General features: G+C 45.0%; 1 protein-coding gene across 1 annotated transcript in view; it reads left to right on the forward strand.

Annotated features, from left to right (window-relative positions):
- LOC102565360 (sodium/hydrogen exchanger 10) overlaps positions 1–14,366 on the forward strand; it is a 192,129-nt gene that overhangs the window by 12,026 nt on the left and 165,737 nt on the right. Inside the window, exons 4-5 of the mRNA XM_059721332.1 lie at positions 5,030–5,195; positions 12,610–12,726. Of these exons, the coding sequence (XP_059577315.1) occupies positions 5,030–5,195; positions 12,610–12,726 (283 nt within the window). The remainder of the gene's footprint in view (positions 1–5,029; positions 5,196–12,609; positions 12,727–14,366) is intronic.

Raw genomic sequence — 14,366 nt, forward strand, 5'->3', positions numbered from 1 at the left:
CCCTACTTACCAGCGCGGAGTCTGGGTCCAGCTCCCTGCTGCAGGGGGCAGGGACTGCCTGAAGCTCTCCGAATCTTTTCCAAATCAATTCAGAGAGCTTCAAATCGATTAAGATCTTTCAGTTGGTCCCCTGATTCGATTTAGATTCAGAGATTTGGCCACCAAATAGGGCTGAGTCTCCTCCAAATTGAATCACCACCTGAAGCTTTGCACAGCCCTAGAAGTTATAAAGGGCACTTCAATCATGCAGTAACTTTTTGTGCTTTACACAAAGGTGTTTTATTTTAGAGCACCTTCACTTACTACCTAATTTAACAAGGGTTAAAAGCACTCTGCAGCTGTACACATGTGTTATGCCATGGCTGTAGAGAGCCTTCAGAGACCAGATTGTCTGGAAAATGTCTCTTCTGATTGTGCCTAGGGAGATAAAAATAGGGGTGAGAAGGGTTGAGATATAGGGTAAGAAACTGACAAGAGTTTATCACAGTGAGATATGGGTGTGTAGCAAGGGTTAGCAACAGTAATTGGAAGGGAGGACAGGGTAGGATCAGATTGGGGATAGAGGGAGACAGGAGAAAATATGAGTGATAGGCACAGGGTTGGACAGAGGTAGCAGTTGTAGGGGGAACTGAACCTCAGCTGCAGAGGGTGTAGTAGTAGGGATAGTGACAGAAAGGGACGGGGCAGAAGGGTTTGCAACTACAAGAGTATACTTATTTAGAGTAGAGAATATGAACTAGAATTCATTATTCCTGAATCACAATGTTCTTGTACTTTTAACAAATAGTTGTGAAACTCATTGATAAAGTATCTCCATTCTCTTCTAGTGGCAAGTCTACAAAGAAAAGCCTTTTACTATTACTAGTGACTTAATTACTTCAAATGATAGAGGGCCATGCTATATATGATAAGATCACAACCCCACTAAGGCCGTGTGTAGATGAAATGAGAGGCGTGTGTGCATGACACTTTAAAGCAGGCTAAATGCTTTTGCACTGCTTTAATGGCATCAGTGTTTGCACACCTTGGTGGTGTATTGCACATTAATTCCAGCCACTGTACGAAATTCAGTGGCATAATGCGCCTTAAATGACTTGGGTCGTAGTAAACTAAAACTCCTTTGAGGAGTTTTAGTTTGCTGCCCCTACATCTGTGGAGCGAAGCACTGGACTCTGTGCAGCTCCATGGCTCTTCAGGAAGCCCTACAGGCAGCCTGGCAGCAGCCCAGGAAAGCAGACTCCACCCAAGAAAAGCGGTGAGCCTGATCCTCCCCCCCCACATGGCCTGCCTGCCTGCTTGAGCTGTGCAGTGGCCTGGTATTTCCCTCCACAGCTGCGGTGCCCCCTGGGACCTCCTGAGCTGGGTGCCTGCAGGCAGGTGCTGCCTAGGGGGCCGCTACTGCCGTGCAGGGAAGTACCAGCCCCCCCGCACCTGCAGCCCAGGGACCTTTCTGCTCACTGGCAGCTTGCCCTCCCCTCCCTGCCAGAGGGGCACATAAGTTAGCAGGGTGTGTATGCAACACGGGGGTTTAATCAGTCCTAAATTGAAGTGGTGTTTTTTAAAGGGGATCCTCCCAAGGGGACCACACTGTCAAAAAGGACACAAACCATCTTGGGAGTGGGTGACAGGCCCAAAATTGATGTGGATCAGGTGAGGGAACACCTTGAGAAACTCAACGTTCACAACTCTGCAGGCCTAGATGGAATGCACCCAACTGTCTTGAAGGACCTGGCAGACATCGTTGCATCCCCCTCGGCAAAGATATTTGAAAATTCATGGTGCTCGGGCGAGGTCTGGAAGACTGGAAAAAAGCCAAAGTGGTCCCTATCTTCAAGAAAGGGAGGAGGGATGACCCGGGAAATTATAGACCAATCAGTCTGACATCCATCCCTGGAAAAATCCTGGAGAAAATTGTCAAGGGAACCATCAACACCAGACTAATGGAAGGCAAGCATCTGAATGCCAGCCAACATGGCTTTATGACTGGCAGGTCTTGCCTGACCAACCTCATCTCCTATAACCAGGTAACATGTGCCCTGAACAAGGGTGATGACGTGGATGTCATATATCTGGATTTCAAGAAAGCGTTTGACTTAGCTCCTCATGATGTCTTCATGGTTAAGCTAGGGAACTCTGTGGCCTTGATCATTTAGGTAATTGGCTACAGGGTTGGACCCAAAGAGTACTAGTTAATGGGAGCAAATCAATGTGGTGCAGGGTGACCAGTGGAGTCCCTCAGGGCTCGGTACTTGGGCCGATACTCTTTAATATCTTCATTAACAATCTGGATTTGAGAGTCGGATGCAAACTGGCAAAGATCACGGATGACACCAAATTATGGGGGAGGGCAGTCACACTGCAGGGGATACAGGCTGACTTGCCCACTCTCTCAAGGTGGGCTGACCAAAACCTGATGACCTTCAACGTAGAGAAGTGTAAGGTGCTGCACCTTGGTAGCAAGAACCTTTAACATACTTCCAGGCTCGGCAGTACTATGCTCGCTAGCACCATGACTGAAATAGACTTGGGGGCCTTGATTGATCACCAGATGAATATGAGCCACCAATGTGATGCTGTGGCTGACAAAACTCTGGTGTGCATTCACCGATGCATCTCAAGCAAAACCAGGGATGCCACCCAGCTTTACTCGTCCCTGGTGAGACTGCTTTTGGACTACATCCAGTATTGGGCCCCCCACTTTAGGAGGGATGTGGAAAAGCTTGAGAAAGTCCAGAGGAGAGCCACTCATTTGATCCAAGGCCTGGAGGGAAGGCCATCTGAGGAGAGGCTGAGGGACGTGAGACTCTTCAATCTGGAAAAGAGAAGGCTTAGCGGGGACTTGGTAACAGCCTACAGTTACATAAGAGGGGTACATCAGGACCTGAGAGAACAGCTGTTCACCAGGGCTCCCCAAGAAATAACAAGGTCTAATGGCCATAAACTCCAGGAAGGCCAACTTAGACTAGACATAAGAAAAACATTCTTTATGGTGTGAATGTCCAGGGTCTGGAAAAGACTCCCTTCAGAGGTGGTGCAAGCACCTACTTTGGACTCTTTGAGAAAACATGGATGTTTTTCTTGCTGGCGTCACTAGATCCCAGCTGACCCCCTGCCGTGGGGGGGGGGGGGGGGGAGGGGGCTAGACTCAATGATCTTACGAGGTCCTTTCCAGCCCCTAATGTCTATGAAGTCTGTGAAAACCTACCGCTTCAATTTAATGCCCCCATTTCATCTACACATGCCCTAAGTGCCTGTTTTAGAGTCAATAGTTTCACAGGTTAAAACTATATATTGTTTCAATTCTGGCTTTTAAGTGGAAATTGCACATAAAAAATCATCCTTGACAGAGCCCACATCTCCTGAAAAGATGCACATGCCCAAACACTAGGAAATCGGCATGTCTTGAAAGGGAAAAAGTGTGAACAGATAAGTTTTTTCAAATTTACCTAGGGAAGAGGTTGAATTAAGCAGCTCTTCCTATTTAACACAGATCTCCAGGTTTTGGAAGACAAATGGCAATATTAATCCAACAATAATGTGTGCACACTTTTTAAAATGTTAATGTGTCTTTAATAATAAGTTTAACTGAATTTCAGTCTTTTAAACACTCATACGCACTAACTGTGATTTATATGGTTGCTGCGTGGTTAGTGTTCGGTTTTTATTAAAAAAAAATAAATCTGGGAATTTTTCCGGGTTTATCTTCGAAACAAAACCCAGGATGAAATCAGGGTAAAAAGAAGAAAAGGGAAAAATTCGGTTTAAATTGGGGAAAAATCAGGGGTGAGGGAGGGAGAGAGTAAGGCTGGGACTAAGGAAGGGGTGCGGGGGTAAGGGTGTGGTGCAGCCCGTCGACTGCTCCCAGGGCTGCAGCAGGGAGCAAAGCGGGGAATCGGCAGTGGGTGTGGGTCAGGGCGGGGGGGGGGGGGTCACAGCTCTTGTTGCTATGCACCCCCCAGGAGGGCTGTGGCTCTTCCTGGTGTTCTGGGCGGGCGGCAGCCTGCTCTCGCTGCAGCCAACTGCCGCTGCAGGGCCGGGCTGATGGCAGCATCAGGATCATCCCGGTGCTCGGGGCGGGCAGCATCACCGGGATGGGGGGGAACCTGACTCCAGCCCCGGCACCTCCTGCCCTGCCTCGGATCAGAGCCGGGAGCCCCGCAGCCCTGAGCAGCATTTCCAGCCCTGCAGTCCTGTGCTGAGCACCCAGGTGCAGTCCTCTGCTGCTGGGAGTGGGGCTGGACTCTCCTGCCAGGCTCCACTCCCAGCAGAGCTTGCAGCTCCCAGCACCCGGGGCAGAGCTGAAGACAGAGTTGCCGGGGTGCAGGTGGGACCTGCCTGCCCTGGGAGTGATTCCCGCAGCCCATCCCACCCTGCCCAGGGTCAGAGCCAGGAGCCCCATGCCTGCAGCCACCCTCCCCCAGCCCCTGCATGGCCACCACCACCCCCTTGCCCCCTGCTCTGCATGCAGCCACCCCCACCCCCCAGCATCCGGCTGGAAGACTGTGCCTCAGGTAACCAGCACAACAGTACTTTTAGCTTACCAGCACCACCCATTTTTCAGTTCAAATCCCTGTTAACTGGCACCCCTGTTAACCAGCATGGGCCATTCCCCACTCGTGCTGGTTAACAGGGATTTGAACTGAAAAATGGGTGTAAATCAGTAAAAACCGAATGACTTAAAAAAAAAATCAGGGAATTTATCAGTGAAAATCTGTAAAAACCAAGAATGAGGAACACTATGCATGGTGTCTAAACTTTGCTTGGATACTGTACCAATATGTAATCTATGCTTCAAACACGCGTGGATTTCTTTTAGTTTAATTTAATCTTCCTGTGTTTGTAATTCTTTTGTGGCTAATTACAATATCCTAATAATGTATTTTTTTTTTGTCCCAGCATTATTTATTCTCAATTATAAACTCAATTCCATATAATTTTTAGCTGGAAATATAGAATGAATTACTTGTATTGTGATGCAGTAAGCTGTATATTTTACATCCATTAATACACATATAAATTTTCTTCACAGGTATTAATTCTTTCAGTTCCTGGCTTTTTGCTGAATTGCATTTTAATTGGATGGTTAACTTACAAAATTAATAAATATAATTGGACCTGGGATTTTAGCATGCTATTTGGAATCATTCTTAGCACAACAGATCCTATCCTGTCTGTCGCTTCTGTAAAAGACATTGGTATGCTAGATTTTCTACTAACTTAAAAAGTATAAATATTTTAAGATTTAAATAATGTATACTTAGTACAGAAAAAGTCAGTAATGCAGTTTAAATATAGTTTCCTATGGCCAAGAATGCCCTTTATTGTGAGTTTAGGTATGAAAATGATTGTTGGTCTTTATTTCAGTTGTGTTTTACTGCCACTAGAATGAAGGAGCAATCTCTAGGCTGCTTTTACAGCCTTTTTGGAACTGCACCATGAATGCAACTTAACCGGACTGCTGAGCATTTTCTTGGCATGCATTCTGTGTTGCTACTACTCACATACCTCTGTATTCTGGAAGTCATTGGCTAACAGGACATCTCTTTAGAAACTATTATCAGGCAATTCCAGTGAGCGTTTGAAGCTATTTTAGCTCATGTAGAGTGAAGCTGGCTCCTAGAATTCCAGAACGGGAATAATAAAGTTGTTGTAAACTGCCTTTGCCCCTTTCATCAGATCTGAATCCACTGGATTTTGGCCAGATTGAAAGATCAAGCCCCAAAAGTGCAAAATTATATATTGGTGATACCTTAAGGAATGCTTTCTTATGCTGCAAATTAATTAAAACCTTGAACATTATAGCTGAAATAAGTACTAAAATTTGTCCATAGTACAGTGTCTATGTACTTCAGTTAGAACCCGTTCCCTGTGGTTTACTTCATTCTACATACATATGACCTTTTATGAAAATGAACTTCTCTCTCTCTCTCTCTGTATATATATATTTATCAGTCATACATACATACTCACACAGAGGCTTGGCAGAATTTGATTTTTATTTTTTAATAACGTTGACAGCTTAAAATAAATGCTTATTTTTTAGCCTTTATTTCTATTTTTATCATTGTAAATGTTCAGGATTGCATGAAATTAGGAGTGTGGGGGGCACACGATTTAGTAATGACAGTATACTGTCAAAAGCTTTTTAAAATCACATGTCAAAATAGAAAAAGTAAATATCCATAAATCAATCAATCATACCTCATTTAAATCTTCTGTTTAGGGGTGCACCGATAGAGATTTTGGGGGCCAATGCTGACAGCCAATTTTTAAAGAGGCATATCTGCCAATACCAATATGATTTCCAGTACAGCTGCATGCAGCTGGTAAGTCTGTTGTGGTGGAAGGGGAGGAGGGGAGCAAAGGTGCGTGGGGGGGCAGATCAATGCCCCTGTGGTGAGAGACGGAGTGGGGCAGGGGCTGGGGCAAGCGCTGCCCAGCTGGGGCAGGCTGTGGGACAGAGCTGTGGCTCATCTGAGGGGAGCAAGTTGCGGGGTGGCTCCCGCCTCTGCGCACACCCTGGGAGGGTGTGGGGGGGGGTGCCCCCAGATCTGCGTAGGGTGGGGTAGGGCAGGCTGCAGCTGTGGGCTGGTGATGGGCTGAGCTTGGGGCAGGTGGCGGTGGTGCTGAGAGGGCATATGGTGGGGGGCTGCAGCCACCCCAAAATTTGCTGTAGCCCTGCCATAGACCCCTCCCTCTCCCAGCACCGCTCCCGCCCACCCTGAGCACAGCTACAGCCCCAGCCCGCAGCTGCAGCCCACCTTGCTCGCACCCTGCACAGATTGGGGGCACCCCCCCATGCCCTTCCAGGGTCCATGCAGCGGCGGGAACTACTGCTCCACACCCCCCGGACGAGCCATGGTTTTGTCACATGCTCCACCCCGTCCTGGCTGGGCAGCACCAGCCCATGCCCCACTCCCTCCCTCACTGTGGGGGTGTTACTCTGCCCCCCCCACCCTTAACCTCCCCTTCCACCACAGCAGATGTACCAGCTGAATGCAGCTCTCCATGCTGCCAGGCTGTGCTCCTCACCACTTATGTGCTGCACTGCAGCTGCGCGCATGCATGGCCATTTATCGGCCAAATTATTGCCCACATCAGGCCAATTTCTGATACAATCAATTTTCTTTATATTGGTTCTGATCCAATATCAGACTGATGTATCAGTGCACTTCTAATTCTATTCATTCATCAGGAAAGAGCAGGGCAGGCAGGAACCAGAAGAGGGTGGCAACAGCACTCCCAGAGCTCTGGGAACACGGGGAGAGGCAGTGGGCATCCTTGGCAACCCCCAAGTGGCCCAGCCTGCCCCATCAGGACTCTGCTTGCACCTTGAATACTCTTCCCCCTCCCCCCCTCTGGGCTTTGGGAAGGGGGTTTAAATAGCCTGTTATCTCCCTTCAGCTTGCTGCTTGTACCTATGAACAAGAGGCTAATTGCTTATTTAATGAGTCACTATGCTACCTATTGTTTTTCTCCTTAACTCTCCATCCTCTGTTCCTCCATCTCTCTCCACTTCCAGTAACAGGGGTGAGGGTTCCCCGTTACATACCCTTTTCTATAAATTTCTATTACCAATAGAAATATATTTCTGTTGATCTGTGTGAGGTAAAATCAACAATTTATTGATTAAAAAATTGAATCCTGCCAAGCCTACACACACGCGCACACGTGTGTGTGTGTGTATACGCACATGTGCATGTGTAAATAAATATGTAACTGTGTATGTGTTTTGCTTATGGAACGATAACATTTTCCTAAGAGAAAAATGTATTTGGAAGCTAGAAATAACTATTGAAAAGCAGAGTGTTATGGAATGGTGAGAAAAGAAAATACATACAAAGAAATGTTAAGAAAACTACTTCATGTACAGATATGAACATTTTAGATTCATTCCTAGTATGATAGTGCTGACTTCAGAGCACCAAGTAAGGCAGAATTCAATTAAAGGAAATTTAGAATGAAGTAAAAGCTCTGCATTCCTTCTGAGGATAAAAGAATAGTCTTGAGCATGAATCTTGGACTCTCTCCAGGGGATGAATAGTGGATACTGCTAGGAGAAAAAGATTCTAAGTGGAGTTCCAAAAGCTGTCCTTTAGGGTGACATTTGAGGAAAGCATTTCAACTTGTTCTCAGTGGGAAATGTGATTTGACTTGGCCACCTTTACTGCTTATCAAATGAACAATAGCAGTAAGTATCCATTACTTCTGAAGGAGTGAAATGAATAAAAGAGTTTTTGATGTTTCATAGAGCCATTTATCCTCGGGTTTAAAGCTAAAAATGTTTTTTCCTTATCCCTTTGAGCACAAGAGAGCATACTAATATTGGAAACTTTGTCCACAGTGGTACCTCAAGCTTCTCCAAACAGTTTTTGAAAATTCTGCATTGGATAGTTTCTAGTGATGACATTCACATCCTAGGACTACAATCACGTTTTTTTCTGGACATTGTGGAGCAGAGAAGAGAGTGAGAAATTAATCTTGTGATGTTACCAGACATATCAGAAACAAAGGAGAGCGTTATTTGTATCCTGAAGTTTCTCTTCCATAATCCTGTTATCCATATTTTACTCTTTGGAAGTGTTTCTAATAATTTTTTAGTCAGGGGAATTAAGTTGTAGAGCTGAACAGGCCACAGCAACAGAGAAGTCTTGTGTCTATCAGTTTCTTAGAAAAATGGCCTCCTTCCATCAGAATGTCACCTTTCTGGGAAAAGGGACAAAATTTCAAGACTGCTTTAAGAAGAAAACAAAATTTTGACCTTTTTATTCTTTAGGAGGTTTGTATGATATACAAATGTTTTCCAACTTGATAATCACCTTGGCAAAGACAGTAGGTGAGATCCAAGCTTTCATGGTGGATTCTCTGCATACCTTTTATCCTATAAGGTAATGCTGTGAGCCTACCTTAAATTCTTGCTGACTTCTCTGTCAGACAGGAGATTACCTTGCTATTCTTTTTGAGAGCTCCATTCTCTTTGAACCCTAGCATTCCACAATGCACTTTGAAAAACACTGGCCTAGGGCAATCTGAGAGACCCATCCTAAGGCATTTGTGGGCCCTATGGGAATCACATGGAGTCACCGTCGTGAAAATGTGTAGATGTATGTGACAGGATGCTTAGTGTGCCTGTCACTTTAAGAACTGAAGTTGCTTGAAGAGCAACCTGCAGGTGGTGAGGGGGCTAATGAGAGAGTCACGTGACTAAGAGAGGGCTGGGCTTGAGGTGTATACGCCCAGGCTCTGAGCCGAGCAGGTCATAGGACCCTGGAGGCTGCTGAGGAAACATTGTCTGGGCAGGGTGGTTGTAGCTTCTGAAAGCCAGTGCAGAGAATACAGCCTGCAGCAGTCTGGCGGTGTTGGAGGTTCCTAAGGAACAAGAGGGTCCATGAGCCCAGACAGGGCCAGCGACCAGGACTAGAGGGTCCACAAGCCCAGACAGGCTGAGAGTGGGGCCAGAAAGGTCAATGAGTATAGAGAGAAACTGAGAGGGGGACTAGAGGGTCCATCAGTCCAGAGAGGGACTGCAGGTGCAACCCAGAGGGTCTGAACACCCAGAGAGGGGCTGAGTGAGGGGTCAGGGGTCCCGAGAAGACTGAGTAACCCAGAGCGTCTGAGAGCCAAGAGGGGCTGAGTGTGGGACCAGGAGGTCTGAGAGTCCAGGTAGGGACTGAGCATGAAAGGAACATCAGGAGTGACAGTATCTGTGAGGCTTGAGGTACGGTGTAGGGAAGACGGAACCATGTAATTAGCCCTTAAGGCAGTGACTGCAGACAGCTGGTGGTCAGTAGAATGAGATCAGATTTGGAAAGCTTTGGGGCAGCTTTCTTTATTAAAAGACAGATAAATCAAGGCATAGTGTGCTAGTTAAGGGGTGACTGCCAAACCCCAGTGTGGAGAGGATAAGGGCTGAGGGGACTTCATATGTTTCATGGCCACTCCTGGAGAGAGCCCCACTACAGCAGACAATTACTTTTCAAGAACTCGAGTTCCGTGAGGTGCATTGTCCACCTACATATACACAGATCACTTTATTAAATCAATCTGTCCTCAGAGTCTAGACAGATTGTAACCAGGACTGAAACAGTAACAGCCAACATGCAAAACACAGGCATGTGCTACTACCCAAACCAAAGGCACATGTGAGTGTAAGAGGTTCAGTGGGTATTGCTTACTAGTGGAGCAGTGTGAGTGAGAGAAGCAAAAAGAAACAAAGTGGAATGAAAGGCTGAAAATACAGTTTGAACATGCACTTGGGAGAACATGGCTGTAAGAAAAGCCTGGAGGAAAAGGGAGAGGGGCAGGGGCAAGGTGGGGAAGAGCACATTTGGGACTAAGCGATGGCTGAAGTAGGCTTGGAAGTCTGGAAGGGGTCTCCTGGATTAATGAGTCCAACCCTTGCTCACTCATACCACCATATCATATAATTCCACTTACACATTTATTAAGCTCTACCATCAAAACAGTTGTCTTGCTCTCACTGCTGAGTTTCAGAACTTCATTACTCTGAAGGTTAACTTTTTAAATTTCCAGACTAAATTTATTCACAGCAGTTCAAACCCTGTGTTTTTGTATGCAAATATTGTCCTTGAGCTCAAATAGCTCTTTTTTCTCTTTACCGTTTTCTCACTGGTACTTTTTATAGAGAGCAATTGTATCCCTACTCAGTCTTTATTTTTGTAGGTAAACCAAGCCAAATGCTTTTGTAAGATGGACCATCCTCTTGTAAGATGAACTTTCCATCCTCCTGCCCTTCTGTGCATCTGTTCGTGTCTGAATTCATCTTTCTTTAACATGGGTGATCAGAATTGAACATAGTATTCCAGACAGTGTCTTGTGCTATGGACATAATGCTTTCCTATTTCTATCGGAAAACTGAGAATGAGACTTCCTAGAAAGAGACTTAGTTATTTTCTGATTCCAGGTGTGAGTTCAAGAAAATGGTTCTTTTTGTATTTGTAAATAAAAAAGGATTGCAAAAAAGATACTGGCCCAAACATCACTTTCTTCTTCTAACTTAAATGAAAGGCACCAAATTTTGCCCTGTTTAATTCGAAAAACAGTGTATCCCTAGAATCACTACTGGGACTCAGTTCTCAAAGAGTAGAATTGTGAATTGGTATTCAGACAATAGGTGCTTGAAGAACTCAAAAGGATTTAAATTAAGATTTAAGCTAGAGTTTGGAGACTTCATGGGTGCATGCACACGTACTAAGCCGACTTAAAATAAGGCAATTTAACTAAGTTGTCTTAAGTCGGCTTAAGTTAACGCCACGTCGGAGCATACGCACATACAGCTCCTTGACATGGTGACAGCCACCTTGTAAGCTAAACTGACTTAACTAATGCAACTCAATATAATATACCTTGGACGTGTATGATCTTACGCCATATTTAAGTTGACTCTGCTCCACATATGTGTGTGTGCTCTGGCAGTTCAGTTGACTTTAAAAAGTTAAGTTGGCTTAACTGTTGGAAAGTTAGTATGTGTGTATGCACTACACACAACTAATTAAAACAGCAGGAAGCTTTCCAAGAAGAATAGAGATGAACTGCAGGTAGAAATGAAATCTCGGTTGGAGCAGGAAAATCATCTGAACAGTTTGAGAAGGACAACCACAAAATGGAATAGCAAAATGGGTGGATGAGAAGACCAGAAACTTGACTGCCATGGATTACAAAGCTTTCCACAAAAAGGGAAGACCCACAAAGCTTTAGCACCTTGAAACTCTGTAATGATGGTTAAGCTGAGAAATTACCTTGAAAAGAAAATCAAAGGGTCAGGGGGAACAGTGAATTCAAGTCAGCTGTTTGAATGCGGAACTGGGACAATCAAAGAACTAGGATATGTTTGGACCTTTATCATCATTTGCCCTGTTTGTATCCATAGAGGCTTATATTGAAGACAAGATTGTTCCAGCTTAAATAACATATATGTCTTTTTGTTCCTGAGATATTTTGAATGATTAGGAAAAAAATGTAGTTTAGGTTTTTATAACAAGTGAAAACGGAAAGGATTGTTTATAAAGGTAAGGCTGGCCAGGACAGGAGGTCACATGGGCCTGGAAGTCCCTCTCCCAGTTCAGGACATGGAGGGACCTCCAACTAAAAGCATAAACTTCAGAAGCATGAGGAGCATCCCACAGGTATGTTTGAGTGGCTGCTTTGTTCCTATATTTATTTTAAGATTTATGCAGTTGTTTGATAATAATAACAATAATAATAACAATAGGAGTTTGACTAATAAATATTTTGTGTGTGAATTGTGCAGGAGTAATAGACATTGGCTCAAGTATAACAGTTATTTGACTAAACATGCTAAAAAGTCTAGAGAAGAAGAGATTCAAATCTGAACAGATCTAATTGATCTCATATGGGGACAGGAGGTTGGCCAAATGTTGCAGTGTAGCATAGTAATACCTCAGCTAACAATGCAGACTAGCTGTCAGAAACAGTCTAGCTGTAGCAATATACAACTCTTCACAGATTAATTTACCCTGCTCCTTGCAACTTTCTCACATAAACTCACACTTTGTTTTTATTCCCAAAGTGGAAGAATTTGAAGAGTTTCATATATTACTGGTTTTTTTTCTGTTTTATCGTTTTAAGGCATTTCAAAAATCATCATTAATCTAATTAAAGGAGAATCTTTATTTAATGATGCCACCACAGTAATTGTTTTTGAGATTTATCAGGACTTTCTAAATAGGCAACATCTTGATTTTGGTAAGAATGATTTTATTTAATATTTTTTCTATTCTGAACCTTGTATCTCATGACCTGAGATTCTGTGTGATATTAATTTGATTTCTTTGGTATATAAACACTAAGGGCTGGATGTTAATCTATTCTGAATCTGTGAAAAAAGTTAACTCATCTTGTTTTAGTAATGAATAGGGACCTACCAAATTCCCAGTGGAAGTGGGCTGTGCAGTGGCTCCTTTAATCTTACAGGTTCCCCTATGCAGGCCCCCTGTCAATTGGTGGAAGGGACCCGCCGCTTGCTCCTGATCGGCAGGGAGGGGAAAACTGTGGTTTTAAGTATGGCACTGTTTTTTCCTCCCGGACAGTCAGCAGCAAAGAGCAGGGCTACCAGGGCCCCTTAGCCAATTAGCAATGGAGGGGAGGGGTGCATGGAAGAACCTGCAAGATTAAAGGATTTGCCATGCAGCCCACTTCCACCATGAATTTGGTAAATCCCTAGTGATGAACTGTCATCTCAGCATTAAGACTAAAATTTTAAAAGCAAGGAAAGGTTAGGTCCATTTACTCTTTGCATTAATGCCTTTTCAGGGTCTTGAACAGGGTAGGATTGCACTTAGGCCTCTGGCAGATATACAAATAAAGGCATGATGGGATCTGATGCTTGATCCCACAATCATGCCTCTTGCCATGCACATCTGGCATGGCAGGAGGAGTGACTAGAATCGAGGCTCAGATCCCATCATGCCTTATTGCCAGTGCAGGTGGTGCCTGGGATCCTGATCCCAGAATCCCTCTGCACCAGCAAGTAGCAAGTGCCCACAGCTAGAAGCCCTGTCAGGTGACTGGGCTCCCAGCTAGCCACACATTCCTTTAATGGCATGATAGAAACCAGCCACAATTATTACACACATTTTGTGTAATGATTTTGTGGCTTGTTTCTTGTTTTACCACACCATTAATTGCATTAATGTATGTTTGGGTAACTACTCGATATGTGATTAACTAGTTAATCACAACTTAAGTATGACGTATACCAGGGCCTTAGGTATCCAATGACTGGAATAGTTCCGTGATAATTAGACACCCGTGAAACAGCACTAGATATTAATGGTGTGCGAAACAGGTCCTATTCGATTCGGATTCGGCCCGAATCATGGACAGTGATTTGATTAGTTGATTCAGATCATTGTCCCCGATTTGATTTGGAGAATCAGTGATTCAGCCATAGACACAGCTTTAATGTTTTTTTTACATACCTTGAGGTATGAGGCATGGCTTGTGAATGCTGCAATGCTGGGAGAGATGGAGCGTCCCACAGGAGCGTGAGCTCCTCCCCGCATGCTCGGCAGAGAACCCAGAAGTGCTTCCAGTCCACTTCTGGGTCTGCCAGGGAGTGCGTGGGGGGCCCCCCTCCCTCACCCTCCCTGGTTCAGCTCTGTTGCAGGGGACCCCAGACTTCAGGGGGGGGGCCTCTGTGTGCTCACTGGCAGACCCAAAAGTAGATTGGAAGTGCTTCTGGTCCAATTCTGGGTCTGCTGCCAAGTGCGCAGGGGACCGCCTCCCTCCCCCATGCTCCCATGGGACACCCCATCTGCCCCAGCATCATAGCATTCACAAGCTGCACCTGGTACCTTGAGGTATGTAGAAAAAACATTTAAAGC

This window comes from Alligator mississippiensis, chromosome 2 (assembly GCF_030867095.1).
Source record: "Alligator mississippiensis isolate rAllMis1 chromosome 2, rAllMis1, whole genome shotgun sequence".
NCBI lineage: Eukaryota > Metazoa > Chordata > Crocodylia > Alligatoridae > Alligator > Alligator mississippiensis.